The following is a 12,183-nucleotide window of genomic DNA, read 5'->3' as shown; positions in this document are numbered from 1 at the left end:
TTCACTTTTGTATTTTTTTTCAAAATTGTGTTTTTATTATTTTTTTTTAAAATTGAGAATCTATGGGTAAATCTCTCACTTCTCATCGATTATCCTGAGTATATAATTATTATAGTGTTATTTTTTTTTCTCTTTTATTAACATTTACATATTCTTTTTGTTTTATTCCAACCATAAATGAATGTTTTTGTGGTTCTTTAAGATAACCAAATTTTTACCATTAAATTGTTTTCACCATCATGTATGTTTTTTATGTAGGAATTATTTCTCATAATCTTAAATCTATACGTATTATTTAAGTTAATTTATTTTTTAAAAAAAAATACTTAATTTGTTATCAACATCAACAAATTTCATTATATATCTATAAAAAGCTTTGAAGTCTCGGTTTATTGTCGGATTAAATAAATATATTTGTGATGATTCATTTTATTTAAGTTTGATTGTCATGATTTCAACTTCAAAAGTCCTATAATTGACGTACATAATTTCACAATTTTGAACTCCATGTCACACCATTAAAATTATTTCAAATGGTTTTAAGTGAAAATATTTTTTTTAATAGTATTTGAATAAAATAAGAAATATTTTTTAGGTATTAAATGTCCAAAGTTAAGGTCCCAAAAACCGTCGTAATGTATGAGTTATGCTAATAGTTAATAAATTTATAAGCCCAGCCCTCATCTAATCTAAATTCAATTTCTATATGCTTTTACTCTTAATTTAAATTTATTTAAAGATGATAATATAACTTGTGAATATTATGAAAAGAAATTATAAATATATAGTATAAATTAAAAAAAATAATTATTCTGACTAGATAATAATAATAATAATAAAAATTTAAAAACAAGGAAACAATCCAAACAAAAGTGCAAAAATAGCCCCAGAGGATTTTTATAATTGAAAAAATGTTCCAAATTAATAGATTTTTCCTAATTTTTGTTCAATTTTTATCTCTCTTTTTTTTTTTTTTTTTTGGGTCTGCCTCTTCTTGTGGGATTTTTACTTGCCTTTTCGGATTAGATAAAATTCTCTCATATTAGCGGGTATCTAGACGTGCTTTTTATTATTTTTTATCCAAGATAAAACTTCAAAAAAAAAAAAAAAACTAGATTTTTATCATATATATATTGATTTTTTTCCAACAATTTTTTTTTCTGTCGGCTCTGGTAAAAAGAATCAGATAAATCCTTTGTGGTTTTTTTTATTTTTGCAGTGCTGAAACTATTTTTTTGAAAAGAAAAGATGATGTGGGACGAGTGGGGCAATGATTTTGGACAAGAATATGAGGAAGAACAGCAGCAGCAGCAGCAAGAAGAAGATGATTCTTATCTTAAATTTGATTTCTTGTCAGTGTTGTCTAAACCCAAGGTACTTTTATCTGAGGATTTTGGTTTTTCTTGGTTGAAATTTGTGTAAAGTTTGTATTTTGATTGGTGGGGTTTGCATTTCTTGACTGTTTGTGTTATGTGTAGGATTATTACAGGATAGTGGTGGTGGATTTTGGTTTTGTTTTAGAGTTTGGTTTTTGATTGGTGGAGTTTGCATTTCTTGACTGTTTGTGTTATATATAGGATTATGGTTGTGGTTATTGGTTTTGTTTTAGAAATTTGTGTCAAGTTTGGGTTTTTGATTGGTTGGGTTTGTAGTTCTTTACTTTTTGTGTTATGTCTAGGAGGATTGTAGGATTCTGGTTGTGGGTTTTGGTTTAGATATTTGTGTCAAGTTTGGGTTTTTGGTTGGTGGGGTTTGCATTTCTTGACTATTTGTGTTATTTGTAGGATTACTATAGGATTTTGGTTTCATTTTAGAAATTAGTTGTCAAGTTTGGATTTTTTATTGCCGGGGTTTGCATTTCTTGACTATTTGTGTTATTTGTAGGATTGTTACAGGATTCTGGTTGTGGGTTTTGGTTTTTGCTATAGAAATTTGTGTCAAATTTGGGTTTTTGTGTTCCTCAAATGTGTATGTAGGATTATTTTGGGATACTGGAAGGGAATTTTGGGTTTATTTGTTGGGATGTTGTGTGAAGTTGCAGTCGTGACTTGTGGTTTGGCATTTCTTGAATGTAGGATTACTATAGAATACTGGAAGTGGATTATGATGCCACGGAGGAGGTCATTCGATCCAATTTTATCCGTCTTGCGTTGGTTAGTTTTCATTCTATCCATGCTAAACCAATTCCTTTATACCTGGTTTATGATTTTTCCACCTTTGTGAGTGTTATACATGTTGTTGTATCTGATCTATGAGGTGTGTATATCTCATTTTCTTAGTTCGACCATTGTTTTATAATTTTTTTTTGGGGGACAGAAATGGCATCCGGATAAGCAAAAAGATCAGGATAGTTCTACCTCAAAGTTTCAGGAAATAAATGAGGCGTACCAAGGTTAGTTCTTTTTCAAAGCTGTTACAATTTATTTGATTCTTAACTGGCTATGTCCTAAGCCTTTTACAAATCAAAGATGATTTATACAGAGGGGTCAACCTGCAATCAGTCAATATTTATTTCATACCTGGGTTTTGTTGGAGTGAGTTTGTTTAATAACATATGTCTACTGCTAGTAACATGATTGATTGAGTAACTTGAGAATCAAACACTTGTTTCCCATCTAGATTCAAGATCGCTGTTGTTCCATCAATTGTACAGTCAGTATCGAGACGTTCCTGTTTATATGCCAAATATCATATTCTTTAAGCCAAATTATAGGTCTTAGAATATAAGAAGATCAGTTCTGTTGAAGAACTTAGGATAAAAAAATTAATTTGGTGAGTCTTTTAGTCTCTGAGATGAATTTGTTTGTTCAGACTTCAGGTAAATGAATATTTTCTATGAAGACAATTGTGTGCTAAAGATGAACTCCTAGATTCTAGAATAGTCCAGTAGAGGGTGACTAACATTCGCTTTTCGAAACACTTGAATCTGCATTTGCCAACTAATCATAAAAGTTTAGAATAGTGAGAAAGAATATTTCAGCAATTTTTGTAAGAGTAATTCTGAAGGTCTAGAATTGTTGAAGAGTGCAAATGAGATTAATCTGGTGCAAAGAATGGTCCATTTATGTCATAACAAGCTTGTGAAGACTTATGTTTCTCATTGGCCGTGTTTTTGAGAATTTACAACTGAACTCAACTCAACTGCGTCGCAGTCTCAAACTAGTTGGAGTTTTGTAAAATGAATTATGTGAATCCATTCCATTTAATAAGAAAACGAAAATCTTATCTCCCAAATCATTGTACATTTCCATTTGAATTAGGAATTCTGTCATTCAAATTCCGAAGGTTGCCTGTTTTTAGTATAGGTGTCAATGTATTTTAACCTCCTCATTTTAGGTGGGGCTAGACTTGGCTATGCTTTCTGTGTTAACCAACTGATAAAGGAAGTACAAGTTCACTAAATGAGACTTCAATTATTGTTTGTTAGACAAACTTAGAATATATCAGAAGAGGACCCTCATCATGATCTTTCTAGTTAATCGTAAATGAAAAATTTAATGCAACCTAATTATCCAAGTTATGACTGGTATAAACTGTTTGGGTGCGTTTGTAAGAGGTGTCTTTATTTCCTGAGCTGCCTATCTTGTTGCATATTGTCATTGTGGGAAAAAAAACAATCCAATCTAAAATGATGTAAGAAGTTAGTGATATAGCGAGATAAATAGACTGATGCTTTAGAGCTTGTATTTGCGTAGTCTTACAGAGTCTACACACAACTTGAGGAGATGAACATATGCAATTATCTCTTAGTGTGTGAAGTATGTCTTTTTAAGTGGATTGTGCAAGGATACTAATTCCTCGGAACTTTCTTTTGACAGTGGTTTTAATACTATCTGCTATGGTATGTGGGTGAATGGGAGAGAGAGAGTAATTTTAAGCTTGATGCCATTTGTAGTAATAGTTACTATGAATTCCGAACCTAAATTTGAATTATATAGGTGTTACTTAAAGTCCTCCTTACTTTTGGAGAGTTATCCTCCTTGACATCATTGACTTCCCAAGGTAGATAAAATTTATGGCATATATGAAGTTTCACAACACAAAAAAAAATTGCGCTTTGGTTTTATCACTTGACAACAGTTGTATATAAGCTGCCTTGTCGGACAATGTGATAATGCAGACTACAGTGACATGTTCACCAACTCTTTACATGTCTTAGATTTTCAAATCCCACTCTTACGTTCACCTTTGTATGTGTCTGTTTCTCATTAAAATTAAGGGCATTTGTTGTGTTTCTCGATATGCTAACTTTCCAATTGCGTCAAAGCAGTTCTGAGTGATCCTGTGAAACGACAAGAATATGACAACAAAGGGATGCTACGAGCCTATGATTACAATATCGTCGTAAGTTTCCTCCCAATTTCTTCCTGGTTAGTTTAGGTAACCAGGTCTTCTTTCTTAACACTGCTCTGACGTTTGATTGCAGGAATACCTTAATCGCTACAAGGGTCTTATTCTAACGTGTAACGGTCTTGGTATGAAGCACTCAATATGGTAAAAAACCAAGACACACCCTCTCGTTGTAGTATATCTTGCGATCCTACTGGCACCACCACATATTACAGGAGTTGGAATGCACAAAAGCTGGATCTGTAGTTGACATCAATTAGGCTATTGTACTATCTCTGCACATGTACTGCCCTATTCACAAACCTCATTTTAGAGTACTGTTTATAAGAAACCTTGTTTCTTCTATTCTATCCTCTTCTCTTTTTGGGAGGTGTATCGACTGAAGAACTGGTGGCTCTCGTTCTCATAGATTTCTTTCGAGAATATCCATGGATTTTTATGTTGATCTTAAATCATGGTTAAGAATGAAATGCGGTTGTGGTTGTGCACACATTTTCTATCAAATTATTTTTGAATCTTTTACCTTATCAGGGTATTTTGTTGAGCTCTCTATCAACAATTTCTTCAGCAGTCAGATATAAAGATTGTGAACTATTTCAGCTATGTGTTAGTTGAAATGAGTTATTGCATAGACTCTGAGCTTATTCAAATGCAAACTGCTACCCTTTTTCTGGTAAAATGCATAACAGATGCAGATTAAAGTTCCATTGAGCATATGTTGATGTCTGCTGCAAGCTAATGACGCCGAAATTGGCATATTCAACTATCTTCTTTATTAAAAAAAAAAGTCACTGAAGAAGAATACAAAATGCCTAAAATCACAACACATGTGAGTAGTAACTATTGCAGAACCAACTCATCAAGTAATTCAAAAGCAGGCAACAACTTTCTTTCCCTGCATATCACATCAATCAACATACTCCATGTCTGAGGCTCTGGCTTAAACCCCATCTCTAACAGCCCAAACAATGCCAAAGCTGCATCAACTGCCTTTCCAGCCTCGCATAGTTGAACTATCAGTTCATTAGACGTAGCAAAATGGGGCACAAATCGTCTAGCCAACATCAAACCCAACAAGTCCATCGCCTTTTCTAGCTCACCTTCTTTACACAAGAAATTTAACACAATCCTGTAACTTTCTTTACTTAGATGGACACCATCATAAGGTAACCTCTCAAGCATATCGAAAGCTTCACTTGATCTAGAAGCTCTGCACAATCCCCCGAGTATGATTTTTATTGTCACATCATCAGCTTTACACCCTTTATCCTTCATTTCATCAAGTAACTCGATGCCTTCGTCAACCTTACCAGCCCTACAGAAGGAATTGATCAATGTTGTATATCCTACTACATCTGGTTTTAGGCCTACTCCCTTCATCTCATGAAATACCTCCTTGGCATCTTCAACTCTTCCTTCTTTACAAAATCCATTCATCAAAGCTGTGTAATTAACTATATTTGGTTGACATCCATTTTTCCTCATGAATCCTATTATATTCCTAGCTCTATCCACCTTTCCTGCACGACAAAATGCATTTATTAAGATATTGTAAGTCAATGCATCTGGCGGAATCTGATCCTTCGCAAGCATTTTCTCAAAAAGGTCAAGTGCATCTTGAAGCCTTCCACATCGGCATAAGCCATCCATGAGGGTGCTGTAAGTAATCAAGTTGGGATGAGAAACTCTGGACTTCCTCATCTCTTCTACTACTACAAATGCAGCGTCAACATCCCCTTTTTTGCAATGATACTTGACCAGGATATTGAAAATGCATGTATTGGGCTTCAAATGTAGATGCTTCTGCACGTTTAAGAGAAATTCCTTCGCCAGTTCAATCTGTTTTGCTTCAACAAGCAGATTCAGACATGTGCTAATGGCATTGAGCGAAGGCTTTTCTCGAACAATAGGCAAGATTGCATCAAACATCACTAGAACCTTTTCGTGGAGAGAGGATCTGGAGTAATGCTTCATGAGATTTGTAAATACGCCTTCATGAAACTTGCAAGTTTCATATCTCATCTGATGAATAATAGCCTCAACTGTTTCGAATTTCTTGCAAACAGCTAGTCTATGGAGAAGAACAGCATAGGTGGAGTTGTTGTGATTGAAACCCTTCTGGTCAGAAACCTTGTTAAAGATCTCCAGGGCACGTAGTGCATCCCTCTCTTGTTTTATCAAATTGACTGCGGATTCATGGGATATATACTTGCGTTTTCTTGGCACTAGTTGTGAAGTGCCATCTCTCTCGATAGGAGCATCTGGCCTCGGGGAATTCCTGCGCTGGTAATCCAGAGGAGAAATCCATTGAACTGAAGATGAAAATAACCTAGATGAAGAACAGAGACTGCATTTCGTGTGCCCAATAGCTTTCATCCAAGTTAACAAGACTGCAGGATCCGTGACTCGAATTCCGCCAGAAGATTACATGCAGCTGTTAGGGTAGAGAAAAAAAAAGTTATACTCCATCCCAACTCTCATACATACATGAGAATAAGCACAATCGGCTCATACCCCCTCAAAATTTTGGCCTAACACAACACTTTGCATCCACGTAACTATATTTTTCAGTTAACACCAGCACAATCAACATTTTTTACTAAATTCACGGGAGAATCCACTTTTAAAGCTCATTTATCCAAAATAGGACATAAGTCTTGAACATATCCCTTATTTTCATGTAAAGATAAACCATCCCCACTCTTTCCCTAGTTTCATTTTCTCACTTCTAATGAATCTAGAAAATGGAATGGTGAATGATATTGTGCAAGTGTTGCAGACCTCAACTAGACCATATCAACTATTCAGATTAAAGAATCAGTCATTCACTTGAAAAAAGACACATCTTTTCACAACCCAAACCAACAATAATATACCTAGTGTAATCCCACAACTGGGTCTGAAAAGGGTAGAGTGTACACAGACCTTACCATTCCTAGGGAGATTTTCTCGCTACAATGAATCTAGAAAATGGAATGGCATATGACATTGCGTAAGTGTTGCATATTTCAACTCGACCATATCAACTATTTAGATTAAAGCATCAATCATTCACTTGAAAAAGACACATCTTTTCACAATCCAAACCAACAACATACTCACTATAATCTCACAAGTGGGTTACTCTACCACTACTTTTCGAAAACCCTACAGCAAAGCAAGTCAGAAAATCTACACAACATCAAGTAGCAACCACTAACACAACAAATAACAATATGGCACAAAAACTAACATACCCATCGGAGCTAGACTGAAAACCCAAAATCCTAAAACTAATTTTGAATACTTGGAAACAAAATTTAGAGCAAAATCAGAGAAATCACTACAGCATACTACTGTTAAATTGTTTACCAGTTAATGAACGATGGAGCTTACAGTCCAAGATCCCTCTTTTTCACCCCTATTCAAGAAAAGGGTAAACTTAGTAGTAGATTTAACAAGTCAATTCGCCAAATTTGCAGAAATGGACAAGAACCGGTAGAGGGATTCAGTGATGAGATTTTTGTCGACGAGAAGGGCTCAGGGTTTTTTTGTTTGCAATTGTAAAGTTCAATTTATCTTTGAAAAATGATTGAGTTGAATTTAAATGAGTTAGAAATATATAAGAGAAAATTATTTAATTAGGTAAATATTCTTATTATGTGTATTAATTCATTTTATATTTTAAGATTCTTGTATATTAATAATATGAGATTCAATTTAGATATATTTCATTAAAAATAATTTAAAACTAGAGCTTTATATATTTATTACTTCAAACTATGTCTCGTAATTCAAATTCCCTCTAAATAATCTCTCACATTATTCCTCTTGTTATTGAATATCATTACATTTCATGAAGCAAACAATATTCAATTTTTGAAGTTTATAATTGATTTCATCCAAAAAAAAAATTTATGTCGGATAGGTAATTTAATAAAGTTTTTAATAGTAATTTTTAAAAATATATATATATTTGAATAAAAAATAATTACGATTCATTCTTTATTTCTTTTAAAATATTTTCATTATTAAAAAATCTATAATTAAAAGAATTGTTACTCGATATAATCATAGTCTACACAACTTCAACCTTCATTTGATTTGGACTACACCCAAAAAATTCTAAATTGCAGAGTCTTTTTCTATAGTTATCACTCATAAAGATAGTGACATTTTAGTTGAAAATAGATACTTCGAATTCGTTACATGAATCTAAATCAAGATACATTGAATTCTTATAAAATTATGATTAACATAATTATTGATAATGAAAATCCACCTAAGCTAAAGATATTTTTATCAATTTATAAAAATTGATATCAAATATTACTTGACTTCTATTAATATTCTTGTAGTTCGATTATTATTAGACACAATATTATTAAATTTATATCGTTTTATCTTTAAATTCATACCTATGAATAAGAGGTTTTATATTCGAATCTAAAATCTCGGAGAACGAGAAATGAAAAAGAGAAAGAAAAGTGTGTTTGACTCCACGTGTATATGGAAACCGAAGAAAAAGGGCGAAAAAAACGCCATAAAAGTCCCTTCTCTCTCTTTTTCTCACTTCACACATACAGTGTTGAGAAGAATCGATTCTCATTCGCCTAAATTTTCTCTCTACTTCATCCATGGCGGCTCTAATCCCTGAAAATCTCAGCCGTGAACAGTGTCTTTACTTAGCAAAACTCGCTGAACAAGCCGAGCGCTATGAAGAAATGGTTCAGTTCATGGACAAACTAGTTCTCAACTCCACGCCGGCCGGCGAACTCACCGTTGAGGAAAGGAATCTCCTCTCTGTCGCTTACAAAAACGTGATCGGATCTCTTCGTGCTGCCTGGCGTATTGTTTCCTCTATTGAACAGAAGGAGGAATCGCGGAAGAACGAAGAACATGTGCATCTTGTTAAGGAGTACAGAGGTAAAGTCGAGAATGAACTTTCGCAGGTTTGTGCTGGTATACTCAAGTTGCTTGAGTCAAATCTTGTTCCCTCTGCTACTACCAGTGAATCGAAGGTGTTTTACCTTAAGATGAAAGGTGATTATTACCGGTATCTTGCTGAGTTTAAGATTGGTGATGAGAGGAAGCAGGCTGCTGAAGACACTATGAATTCTTATAAGGCTGCTCAGGTACTGTTTGAGTTGACTATTTTTTCCTATTTTGCGGTATCTTCTAGGTTTTGAGTTTGATTTTTGTTTGTGCTTTGTACTTTTCTTCAGATTAGGGCTTATTACTGTTCGGTTTTCTTATTAACTTGTTTTGCTAGTAGGATTTTCATTGAGATCTGAAATTAATGTAGTAACTGTAGATCATTTCGATGTAAATGTAGAGACTGATCTGAATTTTATATATTTGCTTTGAAAATGTTGTGTAGGTTGGTGCTAATAAAAATAAACTAGCGGGGATTGTTCAATCCAGTTTGATCTTTTCTGTTCCATTATAGCTTTTCTTTCTATTGTGATTTAAATTGTAAGAAACAAATTGCTTAGCTACAGGTTAAAGATGATATGACATTGGGCCTCTGGGCTAAACTGCATCTAGGTCTTCCTAGTTATTTGTTGTGATAGCAGGATTTGTGTTGAGATGGGGACAAAGCATCTTGATACTGTAGCTAGATTTCAATATAAATACAGTTTTAGCCATTGCAACCTGGAATTAGTTCTTTCATTGAGATTGTGATGGAGAATCTTGCATTAGCATATAATGTTGATTTTTCTGCTACAATTTGTCTTCTCAACACATATTTTTCTAATATGTTATGTAAATGTATTATCTTTATAGAGGAATTAATTGGTACAAGTACAGAGAACACTGTAGCTTTACTCTGTTGTTGCTAAGCAGTGTCACATTTATTATGATGCTTCATATCTGTAACAGATGAACTCCATCCAAGAAGGGTTTTTCAACACCAAATTGCTTTGATGCTTTTTTGAAATTAAAGATTGAACTGAAATGACGAAGAAGTCCTTGTTGTGTTTAGTTAGAAGATTGGTTGTAAAGTGATCAGTGTTTGTAAATATCCAAGGATGTGTGCATTAATAAGGCTTGCACCCAATTTAGCTATAGTTGTGTCATTTATGTATTTAGGAACACTCAAGGAGCAGTTTGTTTTTACTCGGGTTGGGTGTATGACTCACAAAATTAACTTCACATTCAAGGGCTTTTTAATAGTGCTGCGCATTTTGGACACTGTATAGAGGAGTTTAGGATGATCGCTACCTGGACTTTTTAGTTCTCTCTGTTTTTGCTCCCTTTATTTAGAAATTATTTAGTTTGGTTTGTGAGTATCTGTTCTACAGTTGTTCATATCCTTGCATTTCATTTTGTATACTGATTTCCATCACATAGTTGGAAAATTGAGTTTCACTGATTCTGTTTCTCTGCCTTTGATGTCATTGAAGGAAATTGCACTGACAGATCTGCCTCCAACACATCCCATAAGGCTTGGTCTTGCACTCAACTTCTCTGTCTTTTACTTTGAGATACTGAACTCATCTGACAAAGCTTGCAGTATGGCAAAACAGGTAAAATTTAGTGTTTATGGTAGTATGCTTCATTTGCAGTTTTATATGTTCTGAGCAGGCTGAACTGTTGTTTAGCTTTGACTAATAAAAGAGCCATCGAATAAAGTCAGGGAAGGGTAACTGAATATCAATGGTGAGATGCAGTGAAATATGTAGAATGCAAGGCCAATAGAGTGGTGACTCAGGGAGAAGAAAGTGATCTGACTTATTAGAAAAGAAAGAATTAATGAGTGGGAAATGGATGGATAGGATGAGAGAGGTCAAGTTGGAGACAGCTGAAATCCAAGTGATTTAGAGGAAGTGAGTTGACAACTTAATTATAAGAGAGATGACAGTAGGATAAGTTATATAAAAGCAAATGCAGAAATGATCTGCGTCGGTGCGCGTATATTCTTCTTCTAAAGTTTGCATAGTCTAAGTCAAGAAGTTAGTGTACTGTAAAATTGTTGGTGAAGTTAGAAATGACGACAATCCTACCTATCCATTTAGTTTTGGCTATAAAACTGATTTATAGTTGGTTAAGAACCTTGAGCCTTGTATTTACTCCTCTTCAAATTGAAGGTAACATGCAGATCAAGCATTTAGGTTTTGCCATCAGTCTCTATGGTATCTATATTATGCTTTCGCATGCCAGTTGATCTTTAAGAGCGATCCATATCTTTGCATTTGGGATGATTTTTTTTTTTTGTCTACTTGTTTAGGCATTTGAGGAAGCGATAGCTGAGCTGGACACTTTAGGTGAAGAATCATACAAGGATAGCACCCTCATAATGCAACTCCTACGAGACAATCTCACACTTTGGACCTCAGATGCTCAGGTAGGTGCTTCTGTTGAAGGTTGCACAGACGTACTTGCTCTGAAACTTGATGTTATTACTTATGAATCTTTCTTTAATTGTTGTCATGTGCTTAATGCAGGATCAGTTGGATGAATCTTGATTGGCATGGTCTCTATTTAGGAATGGGCTATAAATGTTGTTTGCTTTGTTGTGCTGACTTATTGTATAAGAAAAAAGACAGCTTCGGGTTGACCTATGTTATGTTTGATAATTTGACTTGTGGTGGTTTGGTACTTGGAAATCTAGTTGTTAGATTATTTATCTCTTATTGCAATGGAACCCTAGTACTGTGTATTAGAAAAAACTTAAATTAATGCTTGTGTCTTTGAGAATGATGTTTCAAAAGGTATCATGAAAATGGGATACAAATCTTTTGTGAATGGTGCTATTGTAAACTGTTGATGGCTCACCCAATTGAGAATGGTGAATTGTAGTATTAAATTACAATCTGAATTTTAGTATTAAATTACTATCAAACTTCAACA

The 12,183-nt window shown here is 34.0% G+C and overlaps 3 protein-coding genes across 4 annotated transcripts; 2 read left to right on the top strand and 1 right to left on the bottom strand.

Moving 5' to 3' along the window:
- Nucleotides 1-852: 852 nt before the first annotated feature.
- Nucleotides 853-4,854, top strand: LOC101249634 (uncharacterized). 2 transcript variants are annotated; one of them, XM_004237931.5, is made up of 6 exons: nucleotides 853-1,049; nucleotides 1,220-1,374; nucleotides 2,076-2,153; nucleotides 2,317-2,392; nucleotides 4,271-4,344; nucleotides 4,427-4,854. In XM_004237931.5, the coding sequence occupies exons 2-6, from the start codon at nucleotides 1,249-1,251 to the stop codon at nucleotides 4,496-4,498; spliced, it is 426 nt and encodes a 141-aa protein (XP_004237979.2). In that variant the 5' UTR covers nucleotides 853-1,049; nucleotides 1,220-1,248; the 3' UTR covers nucleotides 4,499-4,854. The 2 variants fall into 2 exon arrangements, with proteins under 2 accessions (XP_004237979.2, XP_069153446.1); XM_069297345.1 differs by lacking the exon at nucleotides 2,076-2,153 and having other exon boundaries at nucleotides 902-1,049.
- Nucleotides 4,855-5,100: 246 nt separating this feature from the next.
- Nucleotides 5,101-8,015, bottom strand: LOC101249352 (pentatricopeptide repeat-containing protein At5g18475). Its single transcript, XM_004237929.5, has 2 exons — nucleotides 7,702-8,015; nucleotides 5,101-6,784 (listed from the first exon to the last, which is right to left on the bottom strand). Exon 2 carries the CDS (start codon nucleotides 6,724-6,726, stop codon nucleotides 5,191-5,193), a length of 1,536 nt encoding a protein of 511 aa, XP_004237977.2. The 5' UTR covers nucleotides 6,727-6,784; nucleotides 7,702-8,015; the 3' UTR covers nucleotides 5,101-5,190.
- Nucleotides 8,016-8,924: 909 nt separating this feature from the next.
- tft10 (14-3-3 protein 10) lies at nucleotides 8,925-12,081 on the top strand. Its single transcript, NM_001247349.1, is given in 4 exon segments — nucleotides 8,925-9,464; nucleotides 10,737-10,859; nucleotides 11,561-11,677; nucleotides 11,778-12,081. Coding segments are annotated over 4 exon segments (759 nt in total). The 5' UTR covers nucleotides 8,925-8,966; the 3' UTR covers nucleotides 11,799-12,081.
- Nucleotides 12,082-12,183: the final 102 nt, after the last annotated feature.

Source organism: Solanum lycopersicum, chromosome 4 (assembly GCF_036512215.1).
Source record: "Solanum lycopersicum chromosome 4, SLM_r2.1".
Lineage (NCBI taxonomy): Eukaryota > Viridiplantae > Streptophyta > Magnoliopsida > Solanales > Solanaceae > Solanum > Solanum lycopersicum.
This window is presented reverse-complemented; position numbering and strand designations above follow the sequence as displayed.

Coding starts and splice junctions, on each gene's coding strand:
- LOC101249634 (XM_004237931.5), top strand. CDS start 1,249: ATGATGTGGGACGAGTGGGGCAATGATTTTGGACAAGAATATGAGGAA. Junction 1,375..2,075: donor CAGTGTTGTCTAAACCCAAG/GTACTTTTATCT, acceptor TCTTGAATGTAG/GATTACTATAGAATACTGGA. Junction 2,154..2,316: donor ATTTTATCCGTCTTGCGTTG/GTTAGTTTTCAT, acceptor TTTGGGGGACAG/AAATGGCATCCGGATAAGCA.
- LOC101249352 (XM_004237929.5), bottom strand. CDS start 6,726: ATGAAAGCTATTGGGCACACGAAATGCAGTCTCTGTTCTTCATCTAGG.